Source organism: Epinephelus lanceolatus, chromosome 18 (assembly GCF_041903045.1).
Source record: "Epinephelus lanceolatus isolate andai-2023 chromosome 18, ASM4190304v1, whole genome shotgun sequence".
Classification (NCBI taxonomy): domain Eukaryota; kingdom Metazoa; phylum Chordata; class Actinopteri; order Perciformes; family Serranidae; genus Epinephelus; species Epinephelus lanceolatus.
The window spans coordinates 1661378-1682853 of record NC_135751.1 but is presented as its reverse complement, the minus strand read 5'-3'; the positions used below and the strand labels follow the sequence as shown (position 1 = coordinate 1682853).

Genomic DNA, 21476 nt, shown 5'->3' with positions numbered 1-21476 from the left:
TCATTTCATGCCTATGGGCTGCTGCACACCAAGTTCGTATTTTTTGTCCAAAATTGTCACACATCTAAAAATACAGTAAGTATGCTAACTAACTCAACTTTGACCAGTCATTTAAGTTTTTGGGATAGGTTTGATTGTCTGCATTTTTTCACCTCTGTCAAAGCCTAAAGAGAGTTGTTTGACAAAGAAACAGTGAAGAAATGTGGGGTAATAACTCGCAGACAGATACATCTGCAACAAGACAGAGAAGTGGGGCACACAGTTATTATTTCATACTTCATAGGGTTAATTTCAGCAAGTCAGACAGTAATATTCAGGTGAATGTTGATGATGAGGAGAAGGACGTGAACTGCACACAGATATATAAAGAGAGAGAGAGAGAGAGAGAGAGAGAGAGAGAGAGAGAGAGAGAGAGAATCTGTGTTAGCTCTGTCCACAGAGATGGGAGGAGACAGAGCAACATTTCCTGCTAGCACGTACTACGACATCAGAACAAAGTTTTTTAGAAAAATTAAATGTAAACTCAAAGATTTTGATACACTCTTTGAGCAGACTGAAATGAGACATCTACTTGGAGACAACAGTGTCAGCGTCATTGATGCAGCAAGAAATGTCAGTGCATGTCACAGCCTAACTGAAAATCAACACAACACATAACTGAAGTTCATCGCCCCACAGCTCACACTCTGCCTTTTTATTTACTCCTATATTTCAGTTTTTTTTCTTTACAGTTTATGTATATGGTTTTGTATTAATATATTGTTCTTGTTGTTATTGCCTCTTTATTGATCTTAAGCAAAGTTACTTATATATACAGTACATCTATGATACCCCCCAACACACACACACCAACAACAATAACAATACATAAAAGCTGGAGTTCATCTCATTACAGCTCAGTCTGCTTTTTATTTATATTAGTCCTCTACTCTGTGTGTGAAAACAAACAAACAAACAAAACAAACACATAAAACATGTTTATAGGTAAACATACAGTACAGGCCAAAAGTTTGGACACACCTTCTCATTCAATGCGTTTTCTTTATTTTCATGACTATTTACATTGTAGATTCTCACTGAAGGCATCAAAACTATGAATGAACACATGTGGAGTTATGTACTTAACAAAAAAAGGTGAAATAACTGAAAACATGTTTTATATTCTAGTTTCTTCAAAATAGCCACCCTTTGCTCTGATTACTGCTTTGCACACTCTTGGCATTCTCGCCAACTTTTGGCCTGTACTGTACATATACTATCAGATATTAATATTTACTTTCAACCAGTGCTTAATTTGGGCCGGAACGTACTGGAACGCATACCAGGATCTTTTCAGAAAAGGGCCCGGTGCATGGGTGAACTGATTTGCATGGGTCTAGAACTTTTCACATCTAAAAACTACATACAGTATTGGCTGATGTCACTAGTGTTGCAGGGTGGAGTACCGTAGTACTACAGTGCCTCACGTACCACTACTGTGGGATAAGTTCAAAGTCCAATCGCAAGAGGGTGAGTGTCCATGCGCCACAGAGCTCTACGTGCGAGCATTTTACTCGCATTTGCGACTAGCCTACGCCGGCTCCGCGGCGCAAGATAACGGCTTACCGGCGAGAGAGAAGTCCGACTCCAGGTTCAGTAGCCTAATTTCCTCTTTCGTTGGCGTCATGACTACCCAGTAGTACCTGGACAACCAAGCCATGACGGCACAGAGGTATGTGGTGTGTCAGAGGAGAAACGAGCCGTTCACATTTCTCTCTTTGTGGCAGGTAACGGTCCACAAACCTCACCGCACTTTAGGGACTGTTCTTTACTTATGAAGGGACTGTTCTTTACTTGTCAGGGGAGGAGGGTGGCTGGTTGATTTTTATTTTATTTATTTATTTTATTTCAATCCCCCCTATGTTAATCATTTATTGATGCTATTTTTGAAGTATGACTAAGTCAGTAAGTAATTTATTCCATTGAAATATCATTGATGTATTGTAGAAAAGTGATTTATCTTTTTATAAATGACAAAAGGCACACCTGCCTCATTTTTGCTGTGGTATCGTGATACTAATCAGAACCGTGATACTTTCACTGGTATCGTACCGTGGGTCCCAATTTTGGTGACGACACTAGATGTCACAACCATTCCATTCAGAGTTGCGCAGTGAGGCGGCTCGGGTGCCACTTAAAAAAGTGTGTTCCCCCACTTTGGGAGTGGGGGAACACTGCTCTCTCAGAGGCCCAAAGTGTTCCCCTACTTCTAATTTTACAAATTAAGTGCTGCTTTCAACATACTGTACCACAATAGCCAGAATCATAATTATAATATTATTACTTTCAGTAATGTTGTTGTAAGCTAATGTCATTACCGTCTGTCCTGCATCTCTCTCTGTCTTTGTCTCTCTCTCCGTCTCTCTTTCTGTCTCATTGTGTCATACGGATTACTGTTAATTTATTATGTTGATCTGTTCTGTACGACATCTATTGCACGTCTGTCCGTCCTGGAAGAGGGATCCCTCCTCAGTTGCTCTTCCTGAGGTTTCTCCCGTTTTTTCCCCCCGTTAAAGGGTTTTTTTGGGGGGGAGTTTTTCCTTAGCCGCTGCAAGGGTCCTAAGGACAGAGGGATGACGTATGCTGTAAAGCCCTGTGAGGCAAATTGTGATTTGTGATATTGGGCTTTATAAATAAAATTGATTGAAAATTGATTGATATGAGATATGAATGTATAGTATATCTATATCCTACTGTCCTACTATTAAATGAAGAAACCTCTGTCCCTCCGTCTGTCATCATCCGTTTTCCTCCTCACTGCTTTGACCTATTTCTCTGAACTTGCACATAGGCTTTCATCTTGGTCATGTGCAGACTACCACAATGCCATTTTTGCATTTTTCCCACATTTCTACTGTTTATATTCGCGTTTTTCCACTACACATTCATACTGTGAGCACCATTAGCAGCGCGAGCTGCGCATGTGCGGAGACCACAGTTTGGCTGGGAAGCCTTTATCTCCAGCACTTGCGGATTGAAACCACTTGGAAAACACCTGCGCTTGGACCACACTTTATGGCTGGGACATGCAATTTCAAGCACCAACACTTGCTGAAGACTAAGGTAATTATTTTACTGAATAAACGCACGTCTGTGTGCGCAGGCCAGCCGTTATGTATTTTCACTTTACTGACATTAGCCTACAAACATTACAAACTAAACATTGCGCTGTGCACTTTGCACTGTTTCTTTCATTCTTTCTCCGTGTTGCATGTGTATGTGTGTACCTGTGTGCCCGTGCACGGCCCCGTGCACGTGCGTGCATCCGTGCCGTCAGCCAAAACTATGCTCCATGTATTTTGCCATAAAGTATGTTTCTAAATACAGTGTGCATTGTTTGTCTTACATTAATATTTATTACACAGTGCATTTACAGTGCTCTCATTTTGCATCTCCTCTAATATACTGTTTTTGATTTCTTATTCCTCTATACATAACACATTCCTGGGTATGGACTAGTAATAATTTAATGACCCAACTTGCTCTGTTGATTGTTGTCATTTGTGTAATCAGTTGGAAATTTTATTCACTGCCTTTTAATTGTATTTGTGCTTTGGCAGCACACGTTGACTGTCATGCCAGTAAAACCCAACGAATTGAACTGAATTGATTTGAATTGAATAACAGTGTGGAAAGGACAGCTCAGTCCCTTCGTATAGCTGTGGAGCCAAATGTAAGACATGATGAGATAGTGGTGATAGCCAGGGAGGTGCCTCCAGTGGAGAGAAGCAGGGGAGATAATGTGTCTTTTTTTGGGCTTGTACTGCAAATTTAGCAACAAATATAATAATAATATAAGAATAATAAAAACTCAGCGTGATAGGTTTCAGTATGTAACTAATTTTACGGGATGACAGACTGAAAAATTATGAAAAATAAAAACATATGAAAAATTTGGATTCAGTGTACAAAGGTCTTAATTGTTTCAGATTCAGAGTAAGGAAAAACAAAGATATCTGATATAGTCTAGATTCCAAGGAGAGAGAAGAAATCAGGAAAAGCAGCATTTCAGCCAGAAGAGGTATTAAATACATCTACAATATTATATAATATTATAGCCAAAATATCTTTTATTTTGATGTGACCATATATATATTCTTAAAGAGCAAATAAAACACTTGTTTCAGTTGAACACCAATATGGGTATTCAGTAGTGCTGTTGAGTTCAGGTCCAAATCTTGACACTTGTGCAAAGTATTTGAATTCTACATATTGTGTTAATATACAGTGTCTGTTCTCTACAGGTTGAAACCTGATTATTGAATTTGAATTTTGCTATTGGCTGATCTAATAAGAAGTTACCGACAGTCACGCACTGCCTTGGTTTGGTGTGGCCTGTCAGCCCAGCGCAGCAGGGCTTTGCATTTCCATTACAACAGGGCTACCTGCTTGAAGGTGTGTCTTTAACTGATGACGTCTAGTCTTGAGTGATGATATTTTAAAGCAACATGCTGATCCCAAGCTTAAATCCCATTATTTTTGCTGCATGTGTTTTTCCATCACACAGCAGTGCAGGTAAAATAAGTTACCTGTTGGAGGTGAGCTGTTTGCAAAGGTGCAGTAAGAGCCTGCTGTCTGCAGCTCTTCATCAACGTCTCACTGTGACTGATTCTGATTTTACTCTTTCTACCTGCAGTATTATTAAACTTGTCTTTATTGAAGAAAAGTAGCTAACAAGGTCTGCTAAATCTACATTTCATTTCTTATAGATTCTTTATAATAAAAGTCCCCAGTTTCTTTGTTATTTAAAACTTTTATTATGAAGCAGCAAAATAAGGAAATGTTGAGTTTTTGAGCAGCAACTTCACACAACTTCTAATACAGCTGAAAGTGTACATGAAACAGTAAAATAAATCAGATATCTAAAGTACAAACAGGATGCAGGAGAGAAACTAAACTCCAAACCACAGAGATTAAGTTTGAAGCTACAAAAGTACTGAGAGCTGAACACAGACTTTCAAAAACGTCTTTCTCTCTGGTCTCCTGCAGACAGAGGTGAGTAGATTCTCGCAACACACAGGGCTTGTTTGAGGGGGAGAAGCGGGGTTGTCGGGGTCAGCTGCAGTCTGCAAGATGTCACCATTACCCACTTAAGGACAGGCAGACTAGTTTTTGGACCTACTCTGGAGAGGGTCCATCTCTGGCACAGCTCAGCGTGACACAACACGTTTAAACTGATAATGGAAACACAAATCAGTATGGTATGGCTTGACTTGGTGTGGCCAAAAGTGATGTGCGTGTATTGTTTTCAAAATAAGGATAATAAAACTGAGGATAAGTAATGCGACTGACATCAGTGCCACACAGAGGCATGTAGACGAGGGAAGCACTTCCGCATGACATCATACACTTATCCTTCAGTTTATTCTGCTTGCTGCTTCACTTCTGGCTTTTCCTGGCAAGCCCCGCCCTACTCTTCCTCTGATTGGCTACATTGCACTTCTTGATGTGTCTCTCACATGTCTTGTCTATAGACTGTATATATTTAATGTCTTTGTAGTAGACACTAGAGAAATAGACACAACAAGGACCGAGAAAAGAGCTGAGAGACAGACAGCAGTATTACTTAGGAAGAGAGAAGGGAGGGAGAGATAGGGATGCATGATATTGGACTTTTTGCCACTATGCAATGTGCAGATATAAAACAACTCATTTGGCCAATAACAGATATCGATATACCCACTTTTTTCCCCACCTTATTTTAGTGATCATCAAGTCTCTTCTATAGTGGAATTAGCATCATATTATTCATGCATACTCTTATCGTGATGGCTCACCAACAGATGGAGACATGAAATACAATACTTGTCATTGTATGTAATATTCATTCACTGTGCAAAATAAGAAAAGCATGCTGGGTAATTGTGATAGTTCATTTTAAAGCTGACATTGGTAGGCCAATATGTAGAGTAACTGGTAGCTTAGCTCACCACACCTTCCAAGTAGCTTGCCCAACACTGACTGTAACGTTTTAGCAAAAATGTATGTGTTTGGTAAGTACTGAGCATACCACTGGATAAATGAGACTTGGACTATACCGCACGAGTTGTGTGAGAGCTTGTTTTTACACACTTTTGCTGTTGTTAAATGATGTTCCTATTTACTTCAGAAGAATGTTGGTCTTTTTTGGATTCTCAGTTAACAGTGGAGGCATGAAAGATAAAAAGTTTTCTCACAAACGTAACACATGGTAAGTAATTGCTACACAAATTATCATTTTGCAGTCAAAGTAGTCTTAAGAAGGGATGAACTCAACAATCATCGATCAAGATGCTTTTGGGTGCACCACAGCAAGTCTGTCGTCACTGATTTGTTTTGAACCCAGAGAGAGCTGCACTCCTGCCATTTTTTGCCTGATGTAATTTTATATTGATTATTGATTGAACCTGTGGGAGTCCTGAGTGAAACGTATGTCTGAGGGAAAACTCACATTACTGGTTGCACAGAACTGCCTTTGGCCGTCCTTGATCTCTGGGCTGAATTTCTGGAGCAAGGCTTTCTGCACCCTCCAGATGGGTGGGGGCTCCCGGCCTGTCTGCAGGGCCATCTGGTGACACAAACAGACTCAGTGTATACCATTAATGTTAAGTTATTAATGCACCATGCATACGTCCTGGAGCTGTGGGGGGGGACTCACCTTAAGCATCCCGATGTCCTCAGTTCGAACCACAAACTCATCCCGTTCACGGAAGATTCCCTCGCCTCCACTCTCACTGTCCTCCTCCTCACTCTCCCCAGCTATGGCGGCGTCAGCCTGCTTCTTTGCCAGGTGGAGGGAGGTAAGACGCTGGGATGCTGGGGCCTCTTCCGGGGTTGGAGGTGATGGTGGCGAAGAGGATGAAGATGGTGAGGAAGAGGTGGGTGAAGAGGGGGAAGGCTGCTCAGCTTCAGGTTCCTGGTCTTGATCAGAGGATGATGGTGGAGGTGTGGTAGATGGAGGGGGGATGGACTGGCCCAGGGGAAGGTTGGAGAGGGGTGAGGATGGGATGGCAGGAGGGGAGGTGGAGGGGGGTGGGGAGGTGCCAGCAGTCGGAGGGGGCTGGTAGGACGACTGCTGCTGCTCAGAAGGAGGATAAGTTGGATTTGGCTCTTCTTCATCCTGCTGGACTGGCAGTTGGGAGGGTACAGAGAGACTGAGGAGAGGGAGTGGTGAAGGTGAGGAGTAGGTGGGTGAGGGGGAGATGGACGGTGATGTGGATGGAGGTGCAGCAGCAAGCACAGGTCCTGATGGAGAACCTGGAAGACAGGGTGAGGGGTGGGAAAAGTTAGCCAGAGTTCTAAGTTCTTCAGATGACATAAAATTACACTACGATTACATTTTGATTCCCTAGTTTGGTTGGCAGATTAAAAACGCCCAAATAAATACAACCTCATTCTGTGTCAACCACATTTACACACTGACTCAGAAACTATTGTTCTTCACTAAAGTTTTTGGAACAGTTTCGAACTTGAGGCTTCAAAATAGGATTCCACAAACCACTGGGCAGTGTTGGGGGTAACGCTTTACAAAATGCACTGAATCTTTCATTTATCCACACTGATCCACACTGCTTCACTTCCACCAGTATGCCACCAGAAAAATATCCCCTAAGTGTCCTCCTTGATGTTTTAACTGAAACTCAAAATCATCAAGGAGGACACTGACATGTGACACCCATTTGCATCTTTTAACAAAGACAAAGTTCAAGACATGATATACATTTTTTGAGTAGCCGAGAAGTTGACAGCCTTAAATAAATCTAAAGTGGCACACAGACAGTAACAAACAGATACATTACCTTCAACCTTAGGAACCTCCAAAATCTGTATTTCAGACATCCTTTCCCCTTCCTCCTCCTGCTGCTCCTGCTCCTCCAGTGCTCCCTGCTGCAGATTCTCTGGACTTCTCATTATTTCTTCATTGTCTGCAGTCTCCTCACCCCCCCCCCTTTCCTCATCTCCTCCTTGTTCAGCCTCCCTCTCCTCTGTGTTTGCTCTATTTGACTGTAGGGAGACTGATTGTTGCTCGTCCTTGTCCTGTATGTGATCCTGTGTGTACTTGAGCTCCTCCTCTTTTCCATTCTCGATACTGGGAATGAGGGGAGGTATGGCAGGGAGAGGGGGGCTGAGCGGCGGCTCCTGTGGCGTAGGCGGGGACAGGGTGGGTGGGGCCTTGATCATGGCAGAAGCCATGGCAGCTGCCAGCGAGTGTGGGGTGTCATAGAGGGCGGAGATGGCAGATGAGATGCTCTTCTGCAGGTCCTGGTTTTTGCTGACCGAGTCCTCCTCATCAGAGGAGAAGGAGGGCAGCGTCTCCAGGTTCCTTTTCAGCTCCTCATCCAGTGGCTTGCAGGGACTTGGACAGCTGCTGAGAGCCAACTCTGCCCCCTCGCCCTGCACTTCCTCACTGAATGTCTCTGGAGGCTGCTGTGGAGGAGTTGGTGGTAGGGGAGGCGAAGGTGGGGATAAGGGCCTGATCCCTCCCTTCAGAGAGGAGCAGGGGTTTAGGGATTCCTGCTCAGCTCCATCTTGTTCCGGTTCAAGGCCTGACTGTTTTTTGCCTGTCTTCAAGAAGTCCAAAAAAGAGGCCATGAAGCCAGGTTTGAAATCGAAAGCCTTGTCATCAGCCTGCAAAAGGAAAAGAGCATATCCTCATCACTGATGTGTGCTTTATGATGTTAGCATAAAGCACTGGAATGGTTTGTCAGTTTGCTGTATTCCTCTGTACACTGCAAAAACCAGTTTCAACTTGTTATTTGATCAACAAGACATCTGTCTTCAAAGCAGCATTCAGTGATTTTCCTTCACCACTAGGTGGCAGCGAAGCAAGCTGTTATTATAGCTGTTACTATAACTTCATCACCTTATAAAGTTATTGTTATAGTGACCATGTTAAAAAAAAATGTTGCCAATTTACACATCTAGCTCACACCAGTGGTGGAATGTAACCAAGTACATTTACTCAAGTACTGCACTGAAGTTCAATTTTTAGATACTTGTACTTTATTTGAGTATTTCCATTTTATGCTACAACCTAAATACAAAAAATGGTATGCTGTGTAAAAGGTAAATAAAAACAGCATTTTTAATGTTCAAACTGCTAAACTTTATTGTTTTAGGTAAATATATACTCATTCTGAATTTGATGCCTGCAACACGTTCCAAAAAAAAAATAAAAAAGATTTCACCATCAACAATCAATAATATCATCAATACAACACTTTGGAAAACCATTGTCACTAAACCCAGTTTGATGCTGTATCTACAAATGCAAGTTAAGACTCTACCATGCAAAGTGAAAGCCATACATCAACAACATCCAGAAACACCACCAACTTCTCTGGGCCTGTGCTCATCTGAGATGGACTGACACAAATTGGAAAAGTGTGCTGTGGTCTGACAAGTCCACATGTCAGACTGTTTTTGGAAATCATGGACGTCATGTCCTCCAGGTTAAAGAGGAAAAGGACCATCCAGATTGTTACCAGCTTTAAGTTCAAAGCCAGCATCTGTGATGGTATGGAGGTGTGTTGGTGCCCATGGCATCATGGGTAACTTCACATCTGTTAAGGCACCATGATTGATGAAAAGTACAAGGTTTTGGAGCATCATATGCCACCTTCCAGACGACGTCTTTTTTGGGGACAGCCCTGCTTATTCCAGCAAGACAATGAGACACATTCTGTACGTGTTCCAGCAGCATGGCTTTGTAGTAAAGAAGTAGCAGCTCAGTCCATGGGGACTTGGCTTGGGAACCAGAGGGTTGCCAGTTCAAGTCCCTGTATGGAGGAAGTATGGAGCATGAACTGGTAGCTGGAGAGATGCCAGTTTGCCTCCTTGGCACTGCAGAGGTGCCTTTGAGCAAGCCACTGAACCCCAACTGCTCGGGGCGCCTGTCCATGGGCAGCCTTGCTCTGACATCTCTCCATTTAATGCATGAATAGGTTCTGTTTGTGCATGTGTGTGTATGATACCAGAGTGAAAAAAATGAATCTCCCCTTCAGGGATTAATAAAGTATTTATTTTTCTTCTTCTTCTCCTTCTTCCTCAGAGATATTCAGGTTAGGTTAATTGGTGACTCTAAATTGCCCATAGGTGTGAATGTGAGTGTGAGTGGTTGTCTGTCTCTGTGTGTCAGCCCTGGTAATACTACTACTACTACTACTACTACTACTACTACTACTAATAATAATAATACATTTTATTTATAGCCGCCTTTCAGGACACTCAAGGTCACTGTACAAAAGACAATACTAATAAAACAATCAATAAAACATGACAATCAAAAAATGCAATACATAACGTAATACATAAAACAGCAGTAAAGTGCAACAGTGAGGTCATTCCAGTCCAGATTAAAGGGCGTATGCCTGTCTGAAAAGGTGAGTTTTGAGGCGGGATTTGAAGGAGGTGACAGAGTCCGAGTGTTTTATGTCCTGCAGTAGAGAGTTCCAGAGGCGGGGGGCCGAGCGGCTGAAGGCTCTCGACCCCATGGTGGATAAGCGAGCAGTTGGGAGGGTGAGTTGAATGGAGGAGGAGGACCTGAGAGTACAGCTGGGTATGTTAATGTGAAGGAGCTCAGCAAGATACTGAGGGGCAAGGTTGTTGATGGCCTTGAAGGTGAGAAGTAGGATTTTATATGTGATGCAGTATTTGATTGGAAGCCAATGGAATTGCTGCAGGACAGGTGGAATATGACTAGAAGAGGGGGTTCTGGAAATAATTCTGGAGTTTTGAGCCAGTTGCAGTTTATGGATGGACTTGTCTGGTAAACCCAAAAGACAGGTAAGTGGACAGGTAGAGCTGGGTGTCATCTGCGTAGCAATGACTGGTGAAGTCTGGTGACCTGTCCAGGGTGTACCCCGCCTCTCACCCAGCTGGGATGTGCTTCAGCCCCCCCGCAACCAGAACAGGATAAGGGGATACAGATAATGAATGAATTAATTAATTAATCAATTAATATGATTAGTTGACTAACTGGTCTATAAATTTGGTCTATGAAATGTCCAAAATAGTGGAAAAAGTCCAAAAGAATGTAATCACACTTTTGAGTCCAACCAGCAGTGTAAAACCTTAAGATATTCAGTTTACTGTCAAACAAGAGAAGAAAAGCTAGGACTAGGAAATGTTAGGCATTTTAGCTTGATAAATGAATTCATGATTAATTAATGATAAGCAGTTATCAAAATAGTTGCAGGTTATTTTTCCAGTGAACTGATATAGTGTCAGCTCTACATGCTCTTGTAAAGACAACAAGTGAAGTCTCATCCAAGCAGCAGTGTTTGTTTAAATTTGTTAAAGATTTTGTATATCTGCATGTAACTGATGTGATTGTTCATGGCTGGTCGACCACACTGTGTGTTGTCTCCCAGTACTGACACTCCAAGATGAATCATCTCACCATACATTTCTGTTCTGTCAAGTCATCAAATGATTGATCACATGTGCACTTAGAGCAGGAATAGTTAATTGTGTGGATGCTGATTCATCATCCACACAATTATTAACAGTTAACTTTTGAAAGTGTTAAAGTTTAGTTTCCAGCTTTTCTAACAATGTATTTCAGCTCTCAGCTTCTTTAGGTAATGCAGTTCAGCTTCCCTTTCTGCCAATTTTACATTGTAGCTTCCAGTTTTTTTTTAGCAGTGTAGTCAATGCATTTGAGCTTCCATATCTTACAGGCAATTAGTTTGTTTTGTTTGTGTTTAATTTCATTTCTGTTAAATATCTGCCTCACCAGCAATGCTTTTAGATTCATTTCAGCTGTCGACATCAACATGCATTCTCTGCAAGAAATGCATTTTAGAGTTAGACTACATCTGCTACAGTGTTAATGCTTTAAGAACATATTTAACACTTACCAAGTAGTATTCTTTAGTACATCAGTGATGTTAAAAGGAAAAATAACTGTAATGCCACACTGACATGTGCAGATAGTGAAGGTGCACAAAAAGTGATTTCAAATAAAAACCAATTACAGCCTTTTTCTTGTTGTTTGCACACTAGAGGAATGCATATTGATTCAGCTAACATATCACTTGCCATGACCAGTGCTATATCATAGTCATTCCAAAACATGGTGTGTTCTCCTCGACTCTTTAACAATTTTAAGAACCTTCCAGTGTTTTTCTGCATTTAGGAATGTCTTTAGTGATAAATTTGTGAGTAGGATTAAAAGAGAAGTGACTCATTCAACTCTAAGATTGCACTGTAAGCAGTAAAATAAATACAGGCCTTGGACAGTAGGCTATACTGTAGGTAATAAAGCTGAACAGACAGCAGGTGGCGGCAAGGGTTCTGCGCTGAAAAATGTAGTAACCGTGGCAACAGCTGCCCTGGTAACAGCCATCTCTCTCTTCTCTCTTTTGTCAGTCAGAAAGAACTGGCTGTCAGTCAACTATAACCTCCTTCTCTACAAACTTCAAATCAAACAATCATGATTGAAGATTAAATTTTGTGTTTTTGTTCCAGTGGAGGTGGCATCACTAAATCAGTTAGTTTGAACAAGTACCTGAGGAAAATACCACCTATGTACATAGGTATTGCATTAATTGCCTTTAGGCACCTGATGTGTGAAGAAGGTGGAGAATGTGTTGCTCTCTCTCACAGAGGCTCAAGTTTGAATGGATGAGGTATGAATTATATATGAAGCTCTGGGCTTTGCTCATTTTTGTAGAGGGTGTGAAGCAACTTACTGAACTGGAGAGTTTCTGCATAGCAGCCCAGGCTTCAGGATTCAGTGGATCATCCATTTCTTTCTTCCATGTCATCTGTTTTAACATCAGAGAAAAACACTTTCAAAAATCTCTTTAGCAAAGCTGAGGTCAAACTCTTTACAGAGACTGTTACATATAAAGATTACTCTTTCTTTTCATGAACAACAATGTAATGTGATCCCTTTACAGATGTTCACAGATGCCTGTTATCTTGAAGATTTCATGGTAGGGGCTGCTTTAAATCAGGGACATGTTTATCCATCTAGATTATATGTAAGACAAAGAATGTCAGTAAGTTAGAAGGTAAAGCTTTATTTATATAACACTTTTTAAAACATACAGTTACATTTAAAATGAGAGAAAATTCAGTTCTGTGTTTGTCTCTATACAATTTTACTAATACAGTGGTGGAAAAAAGTATTCGGACATCCCATGTATTTGTGAAATAGTGCATTAAGAATCACTCTTAGGTCTTCAAGTGCAATTTCTTTTAGTACAGTCACAGCCAAAATACTAAATAAATCCTAAAAGCCAGCTTAGCCAGGAAGGGTACAGCTGCCGCCAGATAGCCAGGAAGTGCAGATGCAGTCCTTCAGCAGTTGGATACACTCTGCAGAAATACAGACGAACCAACAGCTTGGAAGACAAACCAAGATCTGGGCGTCCAAGGGTTTCTTCAACAAAAAATGACCGCATCCTGATCTGCATGTGCAGGCAAAACTGCCGAATGACATCACAGGAGCTTCAGCAGCAGTGGTCAAGCCAAACTGGTGTCCAGTGTTCCACCCGCACTGTACGTGGCCTAATTTTAGATCATGGCTTAAGGTCCTACAAGGCTATCAAGAAGCCCCTGATCAATGAGAGACAGAGGTTAGCCCGGCATCGTTGGGCCCAGGCACACAAGAACTGGACAGCCAGGAATTGGAAGAAGATTTTGTGGTCAGATGAGTCCAGTTTCCAGCTTTATCTTCCTCCTAACTAATGTGAGGGTACGCAGAAGGCCAGGTGAAGCATTATCTCCAGCATGTACAGTACCTACTGTCAAGCATGGTGGAGGCAGTATCATGGTTTGGGGATGCATGAGTGCTGCTGGTGTTGGTCATCTCACTGTCTGTGATGGCACATTGAACTCATTCTCGAAACCCACATGCTCCCTTCTGTGCATGCACTATTCCGTCGAGGTAAAAACTGGATGTTTCAACAAGACAATGCCCCTTGCCACACATCCAAGGCCAGTAAAACTTAGCTGCAGGAGCACAGTATCCAGGTCTTAGAGTGGCCAGCTCAATCCCCAGACATGAGCCCCATTGAAAATCTGTGGTGGATTATCAAAAGGTCTGTTTCAAAGCATAAACCAAAGAATTTAGAAGAATTAAAAGCAGTAATTCAAGAAGAATGGGACAAGATTACCCCTCAACAGTGTGAAAGGCTCGTGGGGAACATGCCAGCCAGGATTAGAGCTCTACTACGTGCCAATGGCAGGACTACTAAATATTAATTTGATGATGTGATGGTTTATTTATTTTTTGTTCAATTTTGAAAATATTCTCTGTTATTTGTTGACTTTGATACCGACAATGTTGAGAACTGACATATTGAAACTGTCAAGTATTTAGTTTTGTTAGTTTTTCTTGTAAACAATAAACAAAACAATATAATTTGTATGTGTTTGTATCTGTCTAATGCAGCCACACCTTTTGAAACACAAAAAAGATTTTTCCACAAATATTTCATGAGAATATTTGAGATTGTGTAAAATTTTAAGGGTGTCCGAAAAATTTTTTCCACCACTGTATCTGTTGTTGTCTATGTGTATTACCATCTCTCATATTTGAATCTGAGTTTGAATCTGATATTTAGAATAACTTAAAGGGGCAAAAAGCGAAATCGTTTCACCGCTAGGTTCAACCTGATCTCACAGAAATACGTGAAATGACCACGACCTATTAACACCGCATTCCGTGGTGGCAGCACAAAATGGGTTGAAATTACGTGCTGCCACCACGAAAACAATGCCAATGTAAAGTCAGTTAGGGTCCTCTCCTCTCTTAATGATATCTTTAACATTCCTGTATACACACAAAAACGCGGAAGTGTCCTTGATAACGCCATAATATGACAGGTTAATGTCAAGGCCATAAAATAAAATAAATGTATTTTGCCAGCTTTTGATAGCGTGGGGCTTTAAGAGCATTGTGCTGTGGGCGGATGGGGCGCGTTCCACTACTGTTTTGTAGCTGCTTGTCCGCCGTCTGTGGGCTTCATTCCATTTCAGATTGCCATCCGTCTGCCGTAACTGAATCCAAACGCCAGTAATAAATAAATAAATGAGAAGATAAAAATAAGGCTGAGCACGGAAGAACCAGAGAGGAAACACCATCACATGGAGCCGTCTGCCCCTGGCAACCCGGCCACCCTCCACTCCACCAGGGGAGAGTGGACCCCAAGCCAGCGCCACAGAACGGCTGCCCCGCTGGTTATACGTCCGACCGTGGCAGCTGTCACACAAACCGCTGCTGAAAATTATACATTTTGATACAGGTAGGCTATATACATATTGCAAAACTCTGTAAAAGTACACCAAAGCATATTTTCGTTTCCAAATATTTATTTGAAAACGAAACCATTCATACGGTCAATATAAAACATTTTGTTAGTAATAAAAAACAAATGTAATCTCAATGTGAGCCAGTCGGCAGGACTGCGGCTGAACCACTTCCAATGTTCATTCATTCATTCATTCATTCATTCAATCGCGTGTTCAATGTGTGTGTGTGTGTGTGTGTGTGTGTGTGTGTGTGTGTCAGAGAGGAGTATCAATAAAAAACAAGTAATTATTTCGGTGTTTATTTCTTTTATTCTTCTGTTTTTTTTTTAATTAAAATGCATAATATAGCCAACAATATTATAGACCAAATGTTAATCTAATTATTATTGTAGAATGTATTTAGCAAATCACCACTCTCAACTGGAGACAGTAGCAAAAAAAAAAAAAAAAAAAAAGGCATTATAAAAAGCCGACAAATCGTGTTAATTAATTGACGTGAGACATTGAAGAGGTTGTCTCCTATAGTCTGTAATTTTTTATTATTTTAATTTTTATCATAACTTCTCGGAAATTACTCAAAAGTAGAACATGCTAAAAGTAAATACAATAAAAGGCTAAATAGTATCTAAGCAATAATAAAGTGTCTAAACAATAATAAATATTATCTAAGTTATCTGTTAGGCTACCATTCCACTCTGTAAATAGATTTTAACATTTCAATATGATTTTAATATTATTTTTGCTTATTTCATTATTGTTATTATTGGTTTTACTTTTTAGTAGTATTGTATTGTCTGAGGATGACTCATTTTAGTAACTATCTACAGTAAAAAAGATAAAAACAAGCAAAGAAAGAAACAAAACTCATTTTATACACGGGGCCTTCAAAGTGCTCTCTGAAACTACATCTGGCATGGCTTGTGTCCAAAAAATGAAAAAATCTAAACTTCGTCGTAGAGCTAAACCAAATACATCATTTGAAAGGTCTCAACCTGGAGAGTAACATATGTCAGTATGAAGATTCTACATGGCTCCTGCTTTCAGCCACTGACCTTTGAACCTTGACCTCAGTGCATGTTTGAGGGCTTATAACTCAGCAACGAAAGGGGGTACAGACATGGGACCAACTGTTATAGAGAGCTCTTGACCTCAGCTATCATGTGAGTGTAGTCAACAACTGTGGGTGCTGTCAGATATGGATAAAATATGGATAAAATTAATTTTCACCCATTTAGAAATTAGATATTTAAAATCTGATTTCACAAATGTGTTTACCATCCCCTTAAAGTCCACAGTGTACTCTCAATTCAATATTTACAACTTCCAAATCTGGGAAAAACAAACAAACTACAATTCCCTGGGACCGCGCCATGCAGTTTGATACATATCAGCAACATAGTTGTAGTTCTTCTGATTTGCAAAGTAGGGCTCTAAGTAGGGTTGTAAAAAGATATATCTACTGAATATATCTAATATCAAGTAAAGCCGAACTAGTTATTACACTCCACCTAGATGAACTATGGTAAGAAAAAGTAAAGATGTCCGCTAATTTTCGATATTTTAGCTAATACACTAGAAACGGCGTTTTTGGGACAGTAGGTTCGTTTGCGGCATGTAAAATAAGGTTGTAAAACGCTAGATCTACTGAATAAATCTAATATCTAGTAAAGCCGAAGTAGTTATTACACTGCACCTAGATGGACTATGTTAAGAAAAAAAGCAAGGATATTGGCTAATCGTAGTTATTTTAGATAGTACTCTAAAAACGGCGTTTTTGGGACGGTAGGTTTTTTGCGGCTTGTTGTAAAACAGGGTCGTAAAAAGATACATCTACCGAGTATATCAAATGTCTAGTAAAGTTGAACTAGTAATGACACTGCACCTAGATGAAATATGTTAAGAAAAAGTAGGCATGATGGTTCATTTCAGATATTTTAGCAAGTTCTCTAGAAACGGCGTTTTTGTGATTGAATATTTGAATAGGCTATAACAAATATCTAGAACAGCCGAACTATCACGTTATTATCATTATTATTATTATTGGTGGGAAATTATAACAGGGGAATGTATTTGCCGTTTTAATATCAAGAACACTTCCGCGTTTTTGTGTGTATACAGGAATGTTAAAGATATCATTGAGGAAAACGAGGTTGACGTGACGTGATTGAATCAGGGAATCCGTGTGTCCACCACGGGAGAGGACCCTAATTGACTTTACACTGGCATTGTTTTCGTGGTGGCAGCACGTAATTTCAACCCATTACGTGCTGCCACCACGGAATGCGGTGTTAAGAGGTCGTGGTCATTTCACGTATTTCTGTGAGATCAGGTTGGCTAGGTTTGCTGTTGTGCACTGCCTGTAGACCAAAACAAAGTGTGTCATGAGCCACACCTCCCTCTACCTCCGCTCTCTCTGTGCAGCCGAGCACCGCAGCATCTCCACGGACTATTACATCCAGACGGTCCGGGTGTTTCTTCCGCAGGCTCCACTTCACTCAGCTTCACTCAGCTGCCCGATAAACCCACTGCCTCTTCCCACATTAACCTGAATAACAAACCAGGGCTCGGTGCTCCAGTTGGATCCAAACGGAGAGCCGGGGCTAGCTGGGAAGCTAGTGGAGACTAACTGGCTGTGCTGGCAGCTGAGTGAAGTGGAGCCTGAGGAGGAAGCACCGGTTAGCCCCGGTTTCACTACAGGCAGATTCACTCGCCACAGGGGCGAGGAAATAAAACCTAAACAGCCAACTTAGTTTGGCTTACTTTAGCAGTTAGCAATGTCTTTCACTCACTCTCGGTCTCTGCTGTGTTTAGCTATTTCCCTGCTTTCCTGGTAGCGTTAGCTCTAGTTGGCTGCCACGCTAACGTTTCTACTCTTCTCCGTGGCGGCTCACGGGCTCACGGCTCCGGCTCACGCAGAAGAGTAGGAACGTTAGCAATAGCTCCCGGAGTTAGCACTAGAGCTACTACGGCTACTGGAGTAACTTACAGCTATGGAGCGCTTCTGCCAGCTCTTCTGGTCACTGAGCCTCGCCTCCATCTCAGCAAATACATTTATTACAGGTACCATTATCATTAAATTAGGCAGGGGAATAGCTAAACACAGCCCGCCAGGCTGCCCGCCGGGCTACATTTTACAATGCTAAATGCAAATGTTAGCTGGGCTGCCAGGCTACTTACCTAACACTGACCCATTGCTGGGACCGAGCCGCTAATAACTCAAGCTCCGGACATTAACCCATGCTACGATTGTAACATTAAATTTAATTGAATCGACATAGCGGCATGTGCCTAACGTTACTGTAACACTAATTAAAACAGACATTTGACTCCACCATTTCACTTCGAAAATATGCGCTGCCATTGCTCACTGGCTGTAGCCTTTTATAGGGAGGGAGGGCCAAGGGCTCCGAGAGGGGGTGGGGGGTCAGGGATTGACATGAACGTACATGAACACGCAGCCAGACCAGCTTGTAAACAAGGGGCTGGAAATCAACACAGAGAGAGGGTGTGTGAGGTCATGCTATACTCCAGATCAAATTACACTTCTAGTTCTTCACATAGCGATTTTTTCAATCCTTCAATCTAGAAATGATGCATTTCGCTTATTTCGAACTAGAGCCCAACTGACATATTGGTAGGCTGATAAAATCAGCCGATACTTATATATAGATACTGGTGTGTATGTTATCTGATATGCACCGATATGGTTTCTTTTTTTTTCCAGAATGTAATGCAGAAAGAGATGCTTGGGATAATTTATAAATATTAAATCCTTGATGAAGTGCAATTATGTTGTTTATGACAGTGAAGTTTATTGTGAAACTGAAAAATTTCCTGCCTCCATTACATATTCAATTCAATTTCAATTCAATTTTATTTATAAAGTCCAATATCACAAATCACAATTTGCCTTTACAGCCTATGACATCCCTCTGTCCTTTGAACCCTCACAACGGATAAGGAATAATATTTGTATTGTATCTAATATTTGTATCGGCATCTGCCCCAAAAATCCAGTAGCAGTTAGGCTCTAGTACTGACAGCATAGATACTGTAGTCATTTTGTCTATCTTAAAGTTTAAAGGGGAGCACCACCTAAATGAAGAATTCAATATATTATTTCCATGGTCTAAGAAAATTCAATCAACATTAGTGAACATGAGCTACTCTCTATCAAAGCCAGAAACCAGAGATGTAAGTCTCAAACTTCTGATGTCATAGGTTATAAAGTCTGCTCCTTAGACAATGAATGGGATACTGATTTTATGGACCCACAGAATGCTTGTTTTCTTTTTTACCTGAATGAGCTTTATTCTATTGTAGTGTTCTCAATTTGGAAACTGTAAAAAGTACCTATATAAACCATGTCACCATGATGTCGCCCTAACAACAGTCACTGTTGTTGTTTTGAGCTGCAGAGTGAGGTCAAATCAGCAATCTTTAGGGATGGGCAGCACAAGCAAAAACACTATTCGAAAATCATGGCAACTATTCGACAATTTTTCGAATAATCGCCCCCCCTCCCGAGCCACGCACACAGAGATCCATTCATCATTACGCCAGCGCCACACCGCCCGCGGAAGTGCTGCGAAGCGAGGCGCACCGACATTCTCGCCCGAGCCGGAGCACATCCGTTCACATTGGGCATTCCTCCACGCCAGTCGACAAGCGGTTCTGCTCCCAGCTGTTGTCTCTGTCACCCGGCTTGACACATTCGCTCGCGGCTCGCGGCTCGCGCAGAAAACTGACCAGACAGCGAAACGATCATTGCAGAGCGCGAGCCAGCCATAGAGCTATGCGGCGCGGCGAAGCCGGTGTGGATGACACAATCGGTTAACATGGGCACCGAAAGGAAACTGGCCTCGCTTCTCGGCGCTTTGAGGGCGGTGTGGCCCTGGCGTTATGGTCCCTCGCCGCCTCCTGTGTGCCTCGCTCTCAAATTACTGTGCATACTTGTTGTAGACTTGTGATACGCAAGCTTTGCCTCACAGAGACTTTTTGATGACTGTAGTAGTCTCTGCATGTTTCTCCTGTTTGTAGAAGAGCATCAAACTAGTTGGTAGCCCATCTCACACCGCTGTAGCAATCCTATACTGCCCTCTTGCGTTTAGGAGCTGAATTGCATGTCAAATAAGGGGGGGGGGGGGGGGGGGATAAGACGGCGAATAGTAATAGTCGCATTAAAAAATCGATTTTTCAAAAATAAAATGCTTTCTGTTGTCATTTTCAGCTGTATCTGTAACATTTAAAGATATATATAGTTAAACATGGTGGTCAGACCTATCTGACGTTTCTGCTGTGCTTATTTCATGTACTGTGTTGCTTTGCTATTATCTTTGAAAAATATAATCTACCAGCACAGAAGCTAAACTATGTACTGCTGTGGACGGGGGCCACAACAAAATGTATTTTAGCCACCTAAAGCATAAATATCATTTTAAGTGTATGCTATTTTTAGAATATTTAATCTCTTAACTTTACATACTAAGGGGTCAGGAGTGTCAGAACCTTTTTGTTACCTGCATTATACATGTTATTTAAAAAAAAAAAATCCCATACAAAAAAAACTGTTTCATCTTTCAGTGAATAAAGTGTTCAACTTTCCACCTCTCCTCAAAGTGGAAGCCCTTACGACTTAACACTAGTCCATGTCCATTTGCTTGTTTGCTGTCTGTTTTTGAAAACACATTAGTTTCATCTATGTCGTTCCTACTTGGTGCAAGGCTAAAAACTGTATGATGCCCTGCCAATGTGTGGTGAACTGAAAAAATGTTAAGTATTCTTGCTTGATTAACCACTGTTGTGTGGTGAGCCGCATGTTGTGTATTTCTAACAAGAAGCCGGGGGCCGTTTCAAATCGGTCCTAGGCTGGAATTGGACATACCCGTATTAAATGATTGAGGCAGCTGTAACACGTGTTTTGCTGAGTAAAAGGACTGTTTGTCAGTGGAGTCTGGTGGCTTTGATATAAGAGCTTTAGTTTCACATCTGAAAGGCAGATGTGTCATACTTTGAGCTACAGACACCATGTGTTAAAGAATCAGAAGACCTTGAACTATTGGGCATGTATTCAGCTTTTTAAAATCTTTTATGGTTTTGAAATCATCACAGTTTTACTTTTAAGGATTTTTAGCTTGTCTTCTGGTTTTATAATGGGTGTGTATTGCGTGAGCTAGAGTGCGTGACATCATTGC

The 21476-nt window shown here is 41.4% G+C and overlaps 1 protein-coding gene across 1 annotated transcript in view; it reads right to left on the bottom strand.

The window, feature by feature from the left end:
- The window catches only part of prr12b (proline rich 12b), a 104356-nt gene that overhangs the window by 43772 nt on the left and 39108 nt on the right, over positions 1-21476 (bottom strand). The window contains exons 6-9 of the mRNA XM_078161418.1: positions 12714-12788; positions 7818-8646; positions 6677-7275; positions 6470-6586 (exon numbers count right to left, since the gene is read on the bottom strand). Of these exons, the coding sequence (XP_078017544.1) occupies positions 6470-6586; positions 6677-7275; positions 7818-8646; positions 12714-12788 (1620 nt within the window). The remainder of the gene's footprint in view (positions 1-6469; positions 6587-6676; positions 7276-7817; positions 8647-12713; positions 12789-21476) is intronic.